This window comes from Ruditapes philippinarum, unplaced genomic scaffold (assembly GCF_026571515.1).
Source record: "Ruditapes philippinarum isolate M1 unplaced genomic scaffold, ASM2657151v2 ctg10692_1_1_1_1, whole genome shotgun sequence".
Classification (NCBI taxonomy): domain Eukaryota; kingdom Metazoa; phylum Mollusca; class Bivalvia; order Venerida; family Veneridae; genus Ruditapes; species Ruditapes philippinarum.
The window spans coordinates 44,986-66,344 of NW_026853354.1; the positions used below are offsets into that span (position 1 = coordinate 44,986).

The 21,359-nt window shown below is 34.0% G+C and overlaps 2 protein-coding genes across 3 annotated transcripts in view; both read right to left on the reverse strand.

Moving 5' to 3' along the window:
- LOC132736605 (uncharacterized) overlaps positions 1-3,752 on the reverse strand; it is a 48,146-nt gene extending 44,394 nt beyond the window's left edge. Inside the window, exon 1 of the mRNA XM_060723764.1 lies at positions 3,487-3,752. Within this exon, the coding sequence (XP_060579747.1) occupies positions 3,487-3,697 (211 nt within the window). The 5' untranslated portion in view covers positions 3,698-3,752. The remainder of the gene's footprint in view (positions 1-3,486) is intronic.
- A 266-nt stretch (positions 3,753-4,018) lies between these two features.
- Positions 4,019-19,934, reverse strand: LOC132736604 (uncharacterized). Of its 2 annotated transcripts, none has more exons than XM_060723763.1 (3): positions 19,747-19,934; positions 8,158-8,227; positions 4,019-6,076 (listed from the first exon to the last, which is right to left on the reverse strand). In XM_060723763.1, the coding sequence occupies exons 1-3, from the start codon at positions 19,852-19,854 to the stop codon at positions 4,119-4,121; spliced, it is 2,136 nt and encodes a 711-aa protein (XP_060579746.1). In that variant the 5' UTR covers positions 19,855-19,934; the 3' UTR covers positions 4,019-4,118. The 2 variants fall into 2 exon arrangements, with proteins under 2 accessions (XP_060579746.1, XP_060579745.1); XM_060723762.1 differs by lacking the exon at positions 19,747-19,934 and adding an exon at positions 17,474-17,652.
- Between the last annotated feature and the right edge of the window lie 1,425 nt (positions 19,935-21,359).

Consider the following 21,359-nt stretch of genomic DNA (forward strand, 5'->3'; position numbering starts at 1 on the left):
ATGTTTCATGATAAATAAGCTCTAGCTCTTGGGGTTTTCAAAAGAAGATATTTTAAGTTTTTACTATAGACATAAAAGGAAAATCAGAACCCCGGGCAGGGCCAATTTTACCCTTGGGCTTTTATTTGAACAAATTTGGTAGACACTCACTAGAAGATGATTCATGTTTAATATCTAAGCTCTAGCTCTATGGGTTATTTAAAAGAAGATTTTTAAAAGTTTTTACTATAGACATATAAGGAAAATCAGTACCCCTGGGGCGGGGTCAATTTTGATCCCAGGGCTTTTATTTGAACAAACTTGATGGACACTCACGAGAAAATGTTTCATGCTTAATATCTAAGCAAACAATAATAATGTTGACCCCAGGGCTAAAATTTGAACAATTTTGGTAAAGGACCTATAGGTTATATCATATACCAAATATCAAAGCTCTAGGCCTTGTACTTTCAGACACAATATTTTAATTTTGCATTTTTGAAACTCCTTTTCTGGCCCTGTGACCTACTTATGCAACAGACCGGAACCATTTGATCAAATTTTGCAGGGGACCACCCTAGGATCATTCCTATAACGTTTGGTTAATGTGCAGTCATTTTTTTCTGAGGAAATGTTGTTTAAAGAAATTGCTGACGACGCACAACGACGGACGGTGGGGGATCACAATAGCTCACCTAGATGTAAAAACATCTTAATCTCCAGACTTTATTGCCATTTTCAAGGCATCAAGAAGGGATCTCACAATTTTCAAATATTTTTAAATGTTATTGTAACAAATCATTTTAATTCTTCTTTAATAAAAACTAGAAATGTGTCCATAGGACACGGGTGCCCCCAGGGCGCCACTGTTCTGTCAATCATATGACTCTAGGTCAAATATTTTTTGAAAACTAAAAATCTTTTTACTAAGTGAAGGGCAAGAACTTTACAAATACTGAATATATCCCCAAGCAAACCCCAAGTTGAAAATTGCAAATTTAAACTACTGTAATTCAAGGGCAATAACTCTAACAAAACTGAAAAAAATCCAAATGCAAAGTCCCAGGTTCATAGCTTCACAGTGAGGTGAATCATTATTCCTGTAATTTAGTGATGTTGATCATTATTCCTGTAAAGTTTGTCGATTCTAACTCAAGCACTCAAGGATCAAATAACAACATAATGAAACAGTTTTTACTAAGTCAAGGGAAATAACTTTACAAATACTGGGTAAATCCACAAGCAAAACCCCAGGAACAAACTAAATATGCTGAGCAACTTTCCAATAAGGTTTAATGACTCTATGTGAAATCGTTTTTGAGTTACATGCGACACATGTTGAAAATTGCAAACATTTTCTAAGTCAAGGGCAATTACTCTAAAAATACTAAATAAATCCAGACGAAAATACCCAGGTGCACAACTTCACATGCTGATCAACATTCCTGTAAAGTATTATGACTTTGGGTCAAATACTTTTGAGTTACATGCGACACAAGTTGAAAATTGCAAAATTTTACTAAGTCAAGGGCAATAACTCAAAAAATAGTAAAAATATCCGGACAAAAATACCCAGGTGCACAACTACACATACTGATCAACATTCCTGTAAAGTTTCATGGCTCTAGGTCAAATACTTTTTGAGTTACATGCGACACAAGTTGAAAATTACAAAATTTTACTAAGTCAAGGGCAATAACTCTAAAAATACTAAAAATATCCAGACGAAAATACCCAGGTGCACAACTTCACATGCTGATCAGCACCCCAAAAAGTTTCGTTGAATTCCAGCCATTAGTTGCAGAGAACTACTCCGGAAACGAAATTCGGACGTTTACTAAGTCAAGGGCAATAACTCTAAAAATACTAATAATATCCAGACAAAAATACCTAGGTGCACAACTTCACATGCTGATCAACATTCCCATAAAGTTTCGTTGAATTCCAGCCATTAGTTGCAGAGAACTACTCCGGAAACGAAATACGGACGTTTACTAAGTCAAGGGCAATAACTCAAAAAATACTAAAAATATCCAGATGAAAATACCCAGGTGCACAACTTCACATGCTTATAAACATTCCCATAAAGTTTCGTTGAATTCCAGCCATTAGTTGCAGAGAACTACTCAGGAAACGAAATTCAGACATTTTACTAAGTCAAGGGCAATAACTCTCAAAATACTAAATATATCCAGACGAAAATACCTAGGTGCACAACTTCACATGCTGATCAACATTCCCATAAAGTTTCGTTGAATTCCAGCCATTAGTTGCAGAGAACTACTCCGGAAATGAAATTCGGACGGACGGATGGACGGACGGACGGACAACGCCAAAACTATATCCCCCTCCCGATTCCATCGGCGGGGGATAACAAAGTTGGTAGACACTCATTAGACAATGTTTCATGCCAAATATTTAAGCTCTAGCTCTTTCAGTTTTTTAAAAGAAGCTTTTTTAAGTTTTTACTATATACATTTAAGGAAAATCAATGAGCTAATTTTGACCCCAGGGCTTTTATTTGAACCAATTGATAGACACTCACTAGAAGATGTTTCATGCCAAATATCTAAGCCCTAACTCTTTGGGTTTTTTAAAAGAAGATGTTTAAGGTTTTACTATATACATGTACATATAAGGAAAATCAATGACCTCCCCCCGGGGCAGGGCCAATTTTGATCCAAGGGCTTTTATTTGAACAAATTTGGTAGACGAGCATCAGACTATATTTCATGTCAAATATTAAAGCTCTAGCTCTTTCAGTTTGTTTTAAAAGAAGATCTTTAAAAGAAGATCTTTTAAGGTTTTACTATATACATATAAGAAAAAGCAATGACACCCTGTGGCGGGTCAATGTTTCATGCCAAATATCTAAGCTCTAGCTCTTTCAGTTTTTTAAAAGAAGAATTTTAAGTTTTTACTATATACATATAAGGAAAATCAATGACCCCCTGTGGTGGGGCCAATTTTAACCCCAGGGCTTTTATTTGAACAAACTTGATAGACACTCACTAGAAGATGTTTCATGCCAAATATCTAAGCTCTACCACTTTGTTTTTTTTTTAAAGAAGATACTTAAAGGTATTTTTTCTTTTGGTTGCCATGGCCACCAGAGTTCTGCATGGAATTAAATTCTTTGAACAATTTATAAAGGTAACCACCAAAGGACCATTTCAGTGAAGTTTGGATGACATGGGCTTAGCTGTTGATGAGGAGATGTCATTTAAAATAAAAGTTTACGGACGGACGACAGACGGACGAAAAGTGATCACAAAAGATCACCGTGTCACTTTGTGACAGACGAGCTAAAATGTTTTATACACATATAAGGAAAAACTTTACAAAAAACTTTCACCAATGCAGACGCCGACGCAACTGCAATAGCTCTCCATATTCTTTGAAAAGTCAAGCTAAAAATTATGATCAAAGTTACAGTTTTCGGACGGCAATGACTGTTACAACACGTATTTTTTTTTCATAAAAAAGTCGAGCTAGAATCATATTTACCTTTAACATAAAATAAGTGCTCCTTATGAAGGTACTGAAGTTGTTGATGTTTTGATAAATTTACACCATGCTGGTTCTCACACTCACATTTAGCATTATAAAGATGTATTTGTTCAAGATGACTGGTTCTCTCAAGAAAATTACAAAATGTAGTAGTATCATCATGACTCATTGTTATACCACTCATACTTATTGCTACAAGATTGATCATACTAGGTAGGTTACTAACAACTGTTTTACACACTGGGTAATACTTGTCAGTGTAAGAGACACATCAAGAGACAGAGATTTTAATGTTAAAGTATTTACTTTAATTGTCTCAGAAACACAATTGTTTATCTCATCAATCATCTGTTCATTACTCTGTGTACTATCACTTTGTGTACTTGATAACCTTTGTGATTCAAATTCATATTTTATTTCAATTTTTTCAAGATGATGAAACATTGGTAAATATTTTGTAAATTTAACATTTTTTGTGTTGATGTCATCTACATAAATAGACAGAACAGAGTCAGGAACAATTTGATGCTGATCAATACTTGAACAAACAATATCACAATCATCACTATCATCAATGACCAAATCTCCTATATAAAATACAGGATTACTTCCTATACTACATGCTGCATTTAATTCTTCCATTGACTCAAACATAAGCTTTTGAATATCAGTAATACAACGATGATCCTATAAATGTTACTACTTATTGTTCTCCTGTATTCCTGAACACGAGAGTCTTCTGACACAGTATCATATATGTATTTTGAAACATGTGTTGCTAATCTAGATTCTAGACCACATAGCATAATGATGACATTTGACTGCTCTAATATGTCATTTACTGTTGAACAATTCCGAAAAACCTCACAAATAAACTTTTTGACTAATTCAACATTTCCTGTACTATCTGACAACCCAATTTTTGCATTGAAATTGATGCCAATATTCACTGCAGCCAGAAATTCTTGCATTGATTTGTGAATAAAAGAGAACAATGAGCTTGATGGTTCTGATACAGATAAACTTGGACATTCATCTTCTGTAATTATTCCAAGTTTCAAGCAATTTTCTCTTACTTCATCTGATATTTCTAGTTCATCAAACATACAAATGTCAAATGTCAAGGATTTATCCTTCGGACAATTAAATAGTGTCTCATAAGCCAACCGTGATACTTCATAAATGAAATGGCGGTTTAATCTTAATTTGGTTTTATCGGCTAAATATTTAGGAAGATCTACTTTCTGGGTCCCCTTCATGAGTCGAGTACTTGTTCCTGTAGTTTTCATGTCATTCCAGGTGAAGAATAATTCTAACATACTGGTGTAGATGGCACATCTTGAGGTTTTATCGAGTTTACCGTCAAACCATAGACAAATCAGTTGTTGTAGCATAATTGGTACCTGTTTTAAATTTTTCAGAGACTTTTCTGTTAGCTTTTGTTTACAAACCCAGGCAGATTTACTAGCATGTCTGCTGGAATTTAATTGAGAGACTGTTCTATCTACCATTTCCCTTTCACATCTAAAATCAAACCCTTTCAGTTTCAGCGACTGTTCAATCTCCACATCACTTGAACTTAATGCATGAAATTTCCATGGCCGCGAAGTAGTTACTATTGTGTACTCCTTAAAGATACTATGTTCTGGGACATTTTCAGAGGACCATTCATCTAAGCCATCAAGCAAAATCATAACCCTAGAGGATTCCTCTTCAAGAAGTGTGTTTAACATTTTCATTTGATAACGTTTTAGAAGCATTTCATCAATAGTGTCAATGTTTTGATTATACTGTCTTAGAGGGATGTAAAATACAAAGTCAAATTTCTTCATCTCTTTTACACCATTGAATTTCAGTTCATAATTTTTGCTATCATATTCAGAGTCATCACTGTCAAATTCAGAGTCTGTTAAGTCACCATCAGAGCCGTCACTATGGGATTCATTTAAGATATCATCAGACTCATAATTGTGGGACTCGGAGTGTATTAAGCCAAAACTGTTATCCTGAATGTCATCACTGTCACTTCCATTTTCCTTAATGTCACCCACATGTTTTTCATTTCCTCGTTTATCATTAATACCTGGATGTGTCTTACTGCTCTCTTCGTTTTCAATGTCTCTACTATGTTTCCCCTTTACCTCTTCGTTTACAATATCATTTCCCCTTTTTGAATGTTCTTCAAAACCAATTTCATCGACACCTCCAGCTCCATGTGTTTCATGTCCTTCATTATCGCCTCTTTGTTTACCATTGCCATCTTTGTTTTCATTGCCAGCTTCATATTCCTCACTATGTGCCAAACACCAACAGTTGACCAGATATTTACAAAAACTAGTTTTACCTGACCCTGCATCTCCTAGAACATATACAGATTTTTGTGGGACTCCCTCCTTTGTGAAGATTTCTGAGATTGTTTTAACCTCCACCTCCTTTGTCTCCCCCTTTTCTACTTTTATTTCCCTCGTTATTTTGGGTCTAATATAAATCTCATTAAAGCTACATTTTTCACTTTTTGGTTGTAAAGGTGTTGTAGGAACTTGCAGCAGGGTTTTGTGATACTGTTCTATCAGCTTTTCTCGCCATTCTGTAATTTAAATGATAATATGACATCAAATTATAAAGGACAAATCAATGAGTAAATGATACAAAAAATAAGTATAGACCTGGACAGATTATCACAGAAATATATAAAAGAAATAGAACACATCATTGGGGGCCTCATTGAAATGTAAAGACAAATCAGTAAGTCAGCAAATATTGAACAGACTGAAGCTAGTTAATGACAACAATCAAAAGATTAAGCCTTTTCATGTCCTATACAAAATACCTAATTTATCCCTTTTATATTCTATGTAACATAACTGATTTACCTTTTTCATATTCTATATAACTTGCCTGATCTCGCCTTATCATATTCTATATATCATACCTGATTTAGCCATTTCATATCCTATATAACATACATTATTTAGCCTTTTCATTATTATTTAAATCACATACCTGATTTAGCTTTTACATATTCTATATAACATACCTGATTTAGCTTTTACATATTCTATATAACATACCTGATATCGTCTTTTTCATATTCTATATAACATGCCTGATCTCACCTTATCATATTCTATATATCATACTTGATTTAGCCTTTTCATATCCTATATAACATACATTATTTAGCCTTTTCATTATTATTTAAATCACATACCTGATTTAGGTTTTACATATTCTATATAACATGAAACCTGATATCGTCTTTTTTCATATTCTATATAACATGCCTGATCTCGCCTTATCATACTCTATATATCATACCTGATTTAACGTTTTCATATCTTATATAACATACGTTATTTAGCCTAATCATTATTATTTAAATCACATACCTGATTTAGGTTTTACATATTCTATATAACATACCTGATTTAGCCTATTTTACATTCTACATGTATATAACATAACTGATTTAGTATTTTCATATTCTTAATAACATACCTGATTTAGCCTTCTCATATTTAATATACCATTCCTGATTTATCCTTTTTAAATTCTATATACCATACCTGTTAAAACATTTAACATTCTATATAACATACCTAATTTAGGCTTTTCATTTCCTGATTAAGTCTTTTCATATCCTATATAACATACCTGATTTGGCCTTTTCATATTCTATATAAAATACCTCATATAACCTTTTTTATATTTTAAATAACATGCATGATTAAGTCTTTTCATATTCTATATAACATATATGATTTGGCATATTTCATATTATATATAACATTCCTGATATAAACTTTTCATATTCAAAATAACATCCCTAATTTGGCCTTATCATATTCTATATAATATACCTGATTTAGCCTTTTTTCATATTCTTTATAACAAATCTGATTTAGTCTTTTCACATTATATATAACATAACTGATTTAGCTTTTTCATATTCTATATAACATGATTGATTTAGTCTTATCGTATTATATATAACATTCCTGATTTAGTCCTTTCATATTCTATATAACATACCTGATTTCCCCTTTTCATATTCTATATAACATATTTGATTTTGCCTTTTCATATTCAACATAACATATTCTGATTTAGTCTTTACGTATTCTATATAACATACCTGATTTGGCCTTTTCGTATTAGATATACAATACGTTATGTAGCCTTTTTTATATTCTATATAACATATCTGATTTAGTCTTTTCATATTATATTATATATAACATTCAATATTTAGGCTTTTCATATTCTATAGAACATACCTTATTTAGTCTTTTCATATTCTACATGACATTACTGATATAACCTTTTCATATTTTATATAACATATCTGATTTAGTCTTTTCATATTATATTATATATGACATACCAGATTCAGCATTTTCATATTCTATATGAAATTCCTGATTAAGTCTTTTCATATTCCGTATAACATACCTGATTTGGCCTTTTTATATTATATATAACATACAAAATTTAGGCTTTTCATATTCTTTATAACATACCTGATTTAGTCTTTTCATATTGTATATAACATACCTGATATAAGCTTTTCATATTTTATATAACATGCATGATTTAGCCTTTTTCATATTCTATATAACATACCTGCTTTATTAGCTTTTTCATATTCTATATACATTTGTCACATACCTGATTTTGCCTTTTTATACTCTAACTGTTTTTGTTGAGGAGAATCTTCTACCTTGAGTCTTTTTATCTCCTACAACATAAAAAAATAATGCAAATAACTGTGTTTTATTCAGTTTTTTTTAAACTATCTATTGTATAATGTTATATACATGTATTGGTATTTCCAGTCAGTCTCTTTCACATACAGTGAATATATCTAAAAAACATCAAATCAAATTTCAGTCAATGAAAATCAATTTCATTGCACAGGATGATTTCTCTACTAAGAATTTTTCATTTTGACATTTTTCGTGCAATCATACATGAACATAATTTTACTATTTAAGATAAATACTTGGGCTGTATCACCATATTTCAAGTTTTATAAAATATTTTCAGTAGTTTTCGAGTTATCTCAAATATTGTTCTACTTGCCATATTTTTGTCAATTTATCTGCTAATAAGAACTAATTTTTTCACATAATAGGAAGTAAAAAGACTGCCATCTAGCCATATCAGTTTCATAAAAAAATTTAAACATATTTTGCGATATCATAGAATTCAGTTTTGTGGATGGATGTTTGGAGATACGGAAGTAAACCTTAAGTACCCTGCAGTTAAACTGTTAGCGGTCAGAGGCAGCATATCTCTATGATGAACACACAGTAAGCATTAAGGTAGTGCCATCAAGGACATTAGACACACCACCAACCAGGCCTCAAGCACCTCCAGGTTTACCAAGTTCAGATTACAAGTTTATATGATTAATATACTTGCATCATAATTTTATAGATCTTTTAGGTATGTTCTGTCCTGCGAATTCTTAACATGTGATTGTACAGGACAATATCAAGACCTTTGACCACGGAATCCGGGATTGTATCAAACATATGGGGAAATAAACTTGCTACTTTGGCTTGGATATTTGTAGTTATTTGTTGTCCTAAAATTATAATTGATCAATTATATCATATAATAATATGTCATGGCTGTAAAATAAATTTTAACTTAAGCTTGGAATTGGAAAAATTAATGATTCATTGAACCTAGTCCAGTATTAACTGTTTCCTTGAAATTTTACTTCATTTTTTTATTTACAATCTGGAGGCGAGTGCCTTTAACGAAATGATTAATATTCTTAAAATAAAATTTTGTCAACAGGTTAACAATCCCATTCAAAATAGGAAATGCTGTATATTTATTTTCATATAATGGTGATTCTGTCACCAGTTGTATTTTCTTATTTTCTTGTATGTATGATACATTATAACTCAGCAAAATTATTTTCTAAGCCATATTTCATTGCAGGTGTGAGTTTTCAACACAGCGCGCGTCGCCTTAATCGCCATTCAGACTATTACAAAACAGTATGATACTGACTTTTACAGAGATATTCCCTAAAAATCTGATAATAAGCTGTCTTGAAAACAAGCCAGTGTCTCAAAAACAAGCCACCATTTATTTACAGTCAAAATTTACTTAATTAAGACAGCCATGATGGCCCTGAAATTGCTCACCTGTATATAGGCCCCTGGGCCAAGGCTAATTTTTTCCCAGGGCTTTTATTTAAACAAACTTTGTAGACACCTACTAGAAGATGTTCATGCCTTATATCTAAGCTCTAGCTATTTGGGGTTTTTACTATAATATACAAATAAGGAAAATCAATGACCCCAGGGGAGGGCCAATTTTGACCCAATGGCATTTATTTGAACATACTTGGTACATACTGACAAGGTGATGTTTCATGCAAAATATTTAAGCTCTAGCTCTTGCGGTTTTCTTTTAAATTCTTTCTTTGGGTTGCCATGGCAACCAGGGTTCTGCTTGGAATTAATTATTTGAACAATTTTAAAGTTGACTACCAAAGGAACATTCCTGCTTAGTTTGGATGAAATTGGCTTAGTGGTTTATAAGGAGATGTCATTTAAAGTAAAAGTTTACGGACATCCGACCGGACGAAAAGCAATCACAAAAGCTCACCATGTCACTTTGTGACAGGTGAGTAAAATAGCATATCAAACTAGAACTGCCACTATCATGGCGTGAATACCCCCGCATACCACTTTGTCAGAATCAACAGTGGCCATTTAGAGCTCAAGGACAACCTCCCTGCCAAATCTGAGGTTACTAAGCCAGTGCATTGCTAAGTTATGTATTCTACATGCTTCAAATGTGAAAATGTCAAAATCAATACATTGCGGACAGGACATTCTCTAGCAATTGAGAAGAAAAGCTTTTTTTGTCAAGGTCCCTGTGACCTTGACCTTTGACCCAGTGACATCAAAATCAATAGGGGTCACCTTATAGTCATGATCAACATCCATGCCAAATATGAAGACTGTGGGTCAAAGGAATCTTAAGTTAATGGGTAGACAAACTTTTTGAAGTCAAAGTCCTTATGACCTTGACCTTTGATCCAGTGACCTCAAAATCAAAAGGGGTCATCTACTAATCATGATCAACATCCATGCAAAATATGAAGACTGTGAGTCAAAGGAATCTAAAGTTATTGGGCAGATAAACTTTTTGAAGTCAAAGTCCCTGTGACCTTGACCTTTGACCTAGTGACCTCAAAATCAATAGGGGTCATCTACAATCATGATTAATCTCCATGCCAAATATGAAGACTGTGGGTCAAAGGAATCTTAAGTTATTGGGCGGACAAGCTTTTTGAAGTCAAGGCCCCTTTGACCTTGACCTTTGACCTGGTGACCTCAAAATCAATAGGGGTCATCTACAAATCATGACCAACCTCCATGCAAAATATGACAACTGTAGGTCAAAGGAATCTTAAGTTATTGGGCGGACAAGCTTTTTGAAGTCAAGGCCCATGTGACCTCGACCTTTGACCTAGTGACCTCAAAATCAATAGGGGTCATCTACTAATCATGACTAACCTCCATGCCAAATATGAAGACTAAGGGTCAAAAGAATCTTAAGTTATTGGGCGGACAAGAAAAAACCGACGGCCGGACGGACAGCTGGGCGGACGGACAAGCTAATTCCAGTATACCCGATATAAAAATCGAACAGATTATCAAACGGTTAAAACATTTGGGGTATTTAGGCAGTGGTTCTACTGGCATCACAGGTATGTGGAACATGCATGGGCATACTTTGTAAATAAGAAAATTGCTCCATATAAAACTAGAACTGCCACTGTCTTGGCGTGAATACCCCCGCCTACCACTTTGTCAGAATCAACAGTGGCCATTTAGAGCCCTGCCAAAGCTGAGGTAAGTAAGCCAGTGCATTGCTAAGTTATGTATTCTACATTCTTCAAATGTGAAAATGTCAACATCAATACACTGAGGATCTTAAGCATTTGAACAAACAAGCTTATTGTAGTCAAGGCCCCTGTGACATTGACCTTTGACACAGTCACCTATAAATCAATAGGGGTTTTCTACTAGTCATAAACAACCTCAATACCAAATATGAAGACTGTTGACCAAAGCATTCTTAAGCAATTGAGCCAACAAGCTTTTTAAGGTCAAGGTCCCTGTCACCTTTGACCAAGTGACCTCAAAATCTAATAATCATAAACAACCTCAGTACCAAATATGAAGACTCAAAGGATTCTTAAGTCAATGGGCGGACAAGCTTTTTTAAACAAAAGCCTGCGTGTCACCTTGCCCTTTGACCTAAAAATCAGTAGGGGTTATCTTATAATCATGACTTACCTCCATGCCATATATGAAGACAGTGGGTCAAAGGAACATTAAGTTATTGGACAGACAAGCTTTTTTAGTCAAGGCCCGTCTGACCTTGCTTGACCTTTGACCCAGTGACCTCAGAATCAATAGGGATCATCTACTCATCATGATTAACCTCCATACAAAATATGGAGCCTGATGGTATAAGGAATCTTATGTTATAAGGCAGACAGGGTTTTTAAAAAAAGGCCCCTGTGACCTTGACCTAGCAACCTCAAAATCAATAGGGGTCATCTACTTATCGTGACTAACATTCATGCCAAATATGAAGACTGTGGGTCAAAGGAATCTTAAGTTATGTGATGGACAAGCTTTTTACAATCAAGGCCCTTGTGACCTTGGCCTTTGTCCCATCAACCTCAAAATCAATAGGGGTCATCAACTCATCATGACTAACCTCCATGCCAAATATGAAGACTGTGGGTCAAAAAAATTTTGGGCAAGTTATTGGGCGGGCAGGATTTTTTTCAGTCAAGACCCCTGTGACCTTGACCTTTGACCTCAAAATCAATAGGGGCCATCTACTCATCGTGACTAACCTCCATACAAAATATGGAGACTGTTGGTAAAAGTAATCTTAAGTTATTTGGCGGACAGGCTTTTTTCAGTAAAGGCACCTGTGACCTTCACCTTTGACCCAGTGACCTTTAAATCTATAGGGGTCATCTTCTCATCAGGACTAACCTCCATGCCAAATATGAAGACTGTGGTCAAATGAATTTTAAGTTTTTGTGTGGACAAGCTTTTTTCTTTCAAGGCCCCTGTGACCTTGGCCTTTGTCTCATCAACCTCAAAATCTATTGGGGTCATATACTCATCGTGAATAACCTCCACACCAAATATGAAGACTGGGTCAAAGGAATTTTAAGTTATTGGGCTTACAGGCTTTATTTAGTCAAGACCCTGTGACCATGACCTTTGACCCAGTGACATCAAAATCAATTGGGATCATCTACTCATCGTGAATAACCTCCACGCCAAATATGAAGACTGTGGGTCAAAGGAATCTTAAGTGATTGGGCGGACAAGGAACAAGAGGGCCATGATGGCCCTGAGGTCGCTCACCTGTATAAAGGCACCCGGAGCGATGCCAGTTGACAGCCCAGGGCTATTACTGTAAAACACTTATTTTTCGCGAGAACCTTATTTCGCGAATTTGAGGCAAAATGTCCAAAATAATTATTTCGCGTCAACATAAATTCGTGTTTTCCCGAAAAAACCCTTTGGCATTCGGATATTTTCTGTCCTGTCCGTTCACTTACGTGTAGTCGTTTATTGTGCGACGAATGCATTTATATCTGTATCGATCTTTCTGATAGCTTGCTTATCTTCATGTTAAGTGAAACCGTCTGTCTAAAAATATGTCAATAAAGTTTGATAATTATTTGATATGTGTTCACTGTGTTTGTCATGTATTACTGATTAGCCATTCAAAGGCAAACAGACGGAAATCAATTAAACGGTACTGTAATTTGCCTAACCTGTATTAAACGATTATGTTTACCCTCCGGCTTAAACTTTAGTACAATACAATAGGATACAGATAATAGAAATGTTACAAACAACTCGCAGGTGCTAAAGTATTTGTACCAAATACCAAAACTGTTATTCTGAAAATCGTATTTTGTTTTTTTCTTTCATACTAGTAATCTGTACGATATGTTTATGCTGCAACACTTGGATAGCTACATGATGTAATTAGAACTGGTTTCGATACTTTCCCGCAGATATATATCTATGAGTAAGTATTTCCATGTTCCATGCTTAATTTCTCAACTCCAGCTATTTGGGTTTTTTCAAAGAAGATTTTTTAAGTTTTCGCTATATACATATAAGGAAAATCTATGACCCACTGGGGCAGGGCCAATTTTGACCCAAGGGCTTTTATTTTACAAACTTGGTAGACACTCATTAGAAGATGTTTCATGCTTAATATCTAAACTCTAGCAATTTGGGTTTTTTCAAAGAAGATTTTTCAGTTTTTGCTATACAAATATAAGGAAAATCAAAGACCCCCTGGGGCGGGGCCAATTTTGACCCCTGGGGTTTTATTTGAAAAAAAAAACTTGGTAGACACTCACTAGAAGATGTTTCATGCTAAATATCTTAGCTCTAGTTCTTTGGAATCTTTAAAAGAAGATATTTTAAGTTTTTACTATATGCAAATAGGGAAATCAAAGACCCCCTGGGGCAGGGCAAATTTTGACCCCAGGGCTTTTATTTGAACAATCTTGGTAGACACTCATTAGAAGATATTTCATGCCAAATATCTAAGCTCTAGCTCTTGGGTTTTTTTTAAAGAAGATATTTAAAGTTTGTTCTTTCGGTTGCCATGGCAACCAGAGTTCTGCATGGAATTAAATTCTTTGAACAATTTTTTATGGTGACTACCAAAGGAACATTCCTGTGAAGTTTGGATGAAATTGGCTTGGTGGTTTATGAGGAGATGTCATTTAAAGTAAAAGGTTACGGACTGACAGACGGACGCCGGACGAAAAGCGATCACAAAAGCTCACCCTGTCACTTTGTGACAGGTGAGCTAAAAACCGACGGACGGCCGGATGAACAAGCTGATTCCAGTATACTCCCCTTACAACTTTTTTGTGCTGGGGGTATAACTCACGCTTGTGACGTTGTATACCGTAAGTTGTTGATTTTTTTTTCTATCATGTAATGGAATTATATACCAATTTCTGTTCTGTGCTTCAACAGACAACGGACATCATGAATTCACAAAGCTTGCTAACTTTATTGACAAGCTAATAATACTGGTCTGCCATACAAACATAAAATAGATAAATACAGAATCTCTAAAGAAAGCCCAACACGGCAAAATTGAAAATGTTGCAGGCTCGGTTTGATTGAGCCTGTTCATTGACGGTACTCAGGAAAGTGCAAGTTACCGTCCACGTCCCCTAGCACCGGCTTAAGCAGAATTCAACATTTAACATGAAATAGTAAAATTTAGAATTTAGAAACATCCGCAGATGTGTTCATACGGCGTACTGATCATTCATGTAAAGTTTGGATGAAATTGCACCAGTAGTTTGTGAGGAGTAGTCCGACAAGTTTTGTGACGGACGGACGGACGGACGGACAGACGGACGTTCTCACAGGACAGTAATTATGTGGCTACTCTATTGTTCTCTCTATTGTTATTTTAAGCTACACAAAAGAAAATAGCCACATTAAAGCATTATGGAATGAATGACATCAAAGAACAGTTACCTATTGTCCCTCTAGCCACACAATTACTCTCCTGTGAGTGCGGACGGACAGACAGACAGACGGACAGACATACGATGGAGAAGTGATTCCTATATGTCGCCACTACTCCGTAGAGGCGACACAAAAAGCGTGTGCCCTAAACAGTAAAACAATGGGCGGAACTAAATAAAATGAAATTTTGAAAGGGGATCAGAGGTTATGAAGCCTGCGTATCACAGATAAGACGTCAAAAGACAAATTTAAAAAGCAGGCAACATATCCTAGGGGTGATTCAACATTATTTAAGTAGGAATATTGGAACGACACAACTAGAAAATACCGAAAAATTGAAAGCTAAAAATACCATAAGCACAACAATAATGTCGTGCTGAACGATCTTCAAGGATCGAAAATATAACATCATTGATTAAATGTACGGGGAGACTTTTACAGCCGCCACACGGCACAAATAAAACGGATGTGATCATAAAATAGATAAATACAGAATCTTAAAACCAAGCATTATGTAAAACATGCATTAGTATTTAACTGGAAACAAACATTAGTTCTCTAAAACCATGGCTGTGTGTAATTCATTTATTATTAATATATTAACTGGAAACAATGATTATTTCTCTAAAACCATGGTTGTGTGTAATTCATGTATTATTAGTATATTAACTGGAAACAATCATTATTTCTCTAAAACCATGGTTGTGTGTAATCCATGTATAATAAATATATAACTGGAAACAATCATTATTTCTCTAAAACTATGGTTGTGTGTAATTCATGTATTATTAGTATATTAACTGGAAACAATCATAATTTCTCTAAAACCATGGTTGTGTGTAATTCATGTATAAGTATATTAACTGGAAACAAACATTATTTCTCTAAAACCATGGCTGTGTGTAATTCATTTATTATTAATATATTAACTTGAAACAATCATTATTTCTCTAAAACCATGGTTGTGTGTAATTCATGTATTATTAGTATATTAACTGGAAACAATCATTATTTCTCTTAAACCATGGTTGCGTGTAATCCATGTTTAATTAGTATATAACTTGAAACAATAATTATTTCTCTAAAATCATGGTTGTGTGTAATTCATGTATTATTAGTATATTAACTAGAAACAATCATTATTTCTCTAAAACCATGGTTGCGTGTAATTCATGTATTATTAGTATATTAACTGGAAACAATCATAATTTCTCTAAAACCATGGTTGTGTGTATTTCATGTATTATTAGTATATTAACTGGAAACAATCATTATTTCTCTAAAACCATGGTTGTGTGTAATTCATGTATTATTAGTATATTAACTGGAAACAATCATTATTTCTCTAAAACCATGGTTGTATGTAATTCATGTATTATTAGTATATTAACTGGAAACAATCATTATTTCTCTAAAACCATTGTTGTGTGTAATTCATGTATTATTAGTATATTAACTGGAAACAATCATAATTTCTCTAAAACCATGGTTGTGTGTATTTCATGTATTATTAGTATATTAACTGGCAACAATCATTATTTCTCTTAAACCATGGTTGTGTGTAATTCATGCATTATTAGAATATTAACTGGAAACAATCATTATTTCTCTAAAACCATGGTTATGTGGATTGTGTTTGTTTGTTTGTTTTTGGATTTTACATCACATCAACACATTATAGGTCATATCACGATGTTCAAGCTTCACTGGTGGAGGAAGACCTTAGGTGCCCTTCTGTGCATTATTTAAGGCACGAACGGACACCTGAGTAGAACCACCTACGATCCATAAGTTGGCTGGATTGCTACCTCACATGAAAGAATCCAAAGTCCCTGTTGGGATTCGAACCCACAGCGGTGAGGGGCAAGTTGTTTGAAGTCAACGACCTTAATCACTCGGCCACGGACGCCCCATGTTGTGTGGAAATCATGTACCAGTATATCGACTGGAAACAAACATTCCTCTCTTAAAACCATGTTGTATTTAAAACATGTACAAATATATTACTGGGGAAAAAACATATAAAGTTCTCTTGTGGAATACATATACCTTTATCAACCAGAAACAAACAGTTATCTTAAAACCATAGCTGTGTGGAATGCATGTACCAGTATATCAACCAGAAACAAACAGTTATCTTAAAACCATAGCTGTGTGGAATGCATGTACCAGTATATCAACCAGAAACAAACAGTTATCTTAAAACCATAGCTGTGTGAAATGCATGTACCAGTATATCAACCAGAAACAAACAGTTCTCTAAACACCATGGTTGTGTGGAGTAGAAATACAAATATATTAACTGGAAACGAACATACTAAGTTCTCTAAAAACCATGTTGTATGCAAGGCATGTACCAGTATATAACTGGAAATAAACACTAGAAATGTTACGTTTACCTCATTTAGTTTGAATATCTGGGTTTCATGTTCTTCAGATTGTTTTTTAAGCTCCTCATATTCCACATTAGTTGGAGCATCTTCAATTGATTTTAGAACTTTTTTCATTTCTTCCTTGATTTGTCCCAGAATTTCATCAAAGTCTACAGTAGTTATAATGAAGTCTTTCTTCTTAAGCTAATGAAAACATAACAATTCTAAATATTTTCTTTCATAAAAATGTAGCTATGTGATTTATAATACTTACTATTCTATACAACAAATTATATATATGGTCAAACATTAATTTAAAATGATCTCAATTGATCATTTTTTAACTTATACATTTTCTGAGGATTTCTAAAATAGGTCTGTGGTAAAGTCATCTGATTGCCATACTTTTTTATCAATGTAAATGAATTTTAGGAAATTTTTATTCAACTTTGAAAAAAATGAAACCATTTTGAGAATTTTTTCTCGATTACCCTAAAATTTATCTTGAATTTAGGCCATCCTTAAAAAAATGTTTGTTTGCAGTAACCCGAACATTTTTACAAGAAAACTGTGGGTCAAAGGAATCTTAAAGTTTTATCTAGTCAATGCCCCTGTGACCTTGACCTTTGACCCAGTGACCTCAAAATCAATAGGGTTATCTCATAATCATGACTAACCTCCATGCCAAATATGAAGACTGTGGGTCAAAGGAATCTTAAGTTATTTGGCGGACAGGCTTTTTCCTGTCAAGACCCCTGTGACCTTGACCTTTGAACCAGTGACCTCAAAATCAAATGGTGTCATCAAATCATCATGACTAACCTCCATGCCAAATATGAAGACTCTGGGTCAAAGGAATCGTAAGTTATTTGATGGACAAGCTTTTTCAATCAAGGCCCCTGTGACCTTGGCCTTTGTAAGTTGGATCGCTCTACATGCTTTTAACAGCATAACATTTATCTGTATATTATATTTTGTTTATTTTTTTCTTTCATGTAATGGAATTAATTCCAATTTATCTTGTGTGTCTTTTTGTGTAAATGTATTCAATAAGTGATAAATTTTCCACCAAGGCCAGTTAAATTTTTATCAATCATTGTAACAACAGACAATGGACATCATGAACTCACAAAGCTTGCTAACTTTATTGACAAGCTAATAATACTGGTCTGTCATACAAACATAAGTTCTCTTAAAACCATGGTTGTATGTAAAACATGTACCAGTATATTAACTGGAAACAAACATTAGTTCTCTAAAACCATGGTTGTGTGGAAATCATGTACCAGTATATCAACTGGAAACCAACAGTCCTCTCTTAAAACCATGTTGCATTTAAAACATGTACAAATATATTACCAGGAAAAAAACATATACCTCTAACAACCAGAAACAAACAGTTCTCTTAAAACCATGGCTGCGTGGACTACATTTACCTGTATCAACCAGAAACAAAGTTCTCTTTAAACCATGGCTGTGTGGAATACATATACCTGTATCAACCAGAAACAAACAGTCCTTTTAAAACCATGGTTGTGTGGAATACATATACAAGTATCAACCAGAAACAAACAGTTCTCTTAAAACCATGGTTTGTGGAATACATGTACCAGTATCAACCAGAAAAAAACAATTCTCTTAAAACCATGGCTGTGTGGAAAACATGTACCAGTATCAACCAGAAACAAACAGTTCTCTTAAAACCATTGTTTGTGGAATACATGTACAAGTATCAACCAGAAACAAACAGTTCTATTAAAACCATGGCTGTGTGGAATACATGTACCAGTATCAACCAAAAACAAACAGTTCTCTTAAAACCATGGTTGTGTGGAATACATAAACCTGTATCAACCAGAAACAAACAGTTCTCTTAAAACCATGGCTGTGTGGAATACATGTACCTGTATCAACCAGAAACAAACAGTTCTCTTAAAACCATGGCTGTATGGAATACATTTACCTGTATAAACCAGAACAAAGTTCTCTTAAAACCATGGCTGTATGGAATACATTTACCTGTATAAACCAGAACAAAGTTCTCTTAAAACCATGTTGTATAAAATACATGTACCTGTATAAACAAGAAACAAACAGTTCTCTTAAAACCATGGCTTTGTGGAATACATGTACAAGTATCAACCAGAAATAAACAGTTCTCTTAAAACCATGGTTGTGTGGAATAGAAGTACAAATATTTTTACCGGAAACAACGATACTAAGTTCTCTAAAAACCATGTTGTATGCAAGGCATGCACCAGTATATAACTGGAAATAAACACTAGAAATGTTACGTTTACCTCATTTAGTTTGAATATCTGGGTTTCATGTTCTTCAGATTGTTTTTTAAGCTCCTCATATTCCTCATAAGTTGGAGCATCTTCAATTGATTTTAGAACTTTTTTCATTTCTTCCTTGATTTGTCCCAGAATTTCATCAAAGTCTACAGTAGTTATAATGAAGTCTTTCTTCTTAAGCTAATGAAAACATAACAATTCTTTTATATTTTCTTTCATAAAAATGTAGTTATGTGATTTATAATACTTACTATTCTATACAACAAATTTTATATATGGTCAAAACATTAATTTAAAATGATCTCAATTGATCTTTTTTTAACTTATACATTTTCTGAGGATTTCTAAAATAGGTCTGTGGTAAAGTCATCTGATTGACATACTTTTTTATCAATGTAAATGAATTTTAGGAAATTTTTATTCAACTTTGAAAAAAATGAAACCATTTTGAGAATTTTTTCTCGATTACCCTAAAATTTATCTTGAATTTAGGCCATCCTTAAAAAAATGTTTGTTTGCAGTAACCCGACCCAGAATTTTCAAGTGGGGTAGGTAGGTCGATTTTTTTTTTGATTTTTTTTTTGAACTGTACTCCCAAATAGACATGAAATTTCAAAATGCTTGACAATATTTGCTTTGATAATCTTGTAAAAATTAATAAATTGATAACTGAATTCTAATTTAATAAGAACTACATTTTATTTCTTCTATTAACCTTTAAAAGAACGAAAACGAAGCACAAGGCATAATTTTCTGATTCAAAAAAAAAAAAATTATTCAGACCATGAAAAAAAAATTGAGTAGGGGCAAATTTTGTGAGTCGGTCGCATTACTGCAAACAAACTTTTTTTTTAAGGATAGCCTTAAAGATGTTCTTAATATAAACTAGACCTATCACTGAAGGTGATTAATACCCCCACCAGCAACTTTGACTTTTTGAAAAATAAGTAGTCTGAAGAAAAATTTGAACACAAACTATCAACTGTGAACAAAGAAATATTTCAATTAATTGTAATCCCAACTGGGGTCTCTAAATAAGCTTGCTTTTCACAAAGTTTGAATACAATATCTCATTTCTAACTATAGTTATTGTCCGGAAACCATTTTTCTATTTTTAGTAACACTGTAACGGTGACCTTGACCCTAGGGGGTCCAAATGCAATACCAAGCCAGGATTTCATATAAGCTTGCTATACACCAAGTTTGATTACAATACCTCATTCCTAACTCAAGTTATTGTCAGAGAACCATTTTTCTATTTTTAGTAACAGTGACCTTGACCCCAGTGGGCCCAAATGTAATACCAACCCAGGTCTTCATATAAGCTTGCTATACGCCAAGTTTGATAACAATATCTCATTCCTAACTCTAGTTATTGTCTGGAGATTTTTTCTATTTTTAGTAACAGTGACCTTGACCTTGACCCCAGGGGGTCCAAATGCAATACCAACCCAGGTCTTTATATAAGCTTGCTATACACCAAGTTTGATAACAATATCTCATTCCTAACTGTAGTTATTGTCCGGAAACCATTAAATAACGGTGACCTTGACCCCAGGGGGTCCAAATGCAATACCAAGCCAGGTCTTCATATAAGCTTGCTATACACCAAGTTT

Bases quoted from the DNA above. Each gene is read 5' to 3' on its own strand.
- LOC132736604 (XM_060723763.1), bottom strand. From the start codon at position 19,854: ATGAAAAAAGTTCTAAAATCAATTGAAGATGCTCCAACTTATGAGGAA. The intron at 8,228-19,746 runs GTAAACGTAACA...TTTATGTTGTAG, and splicing joins AGATATTCAAACTAAATGAG to GAGATAAAAAGACTCAAGGT. The intron at 6,077-8,157 runs GTATGTGACAAA...TTTAAATTACAG, and splicing joins GTATAAAAAGGCAAAATCAG to AATGGCGAGAAAAGCTGATA.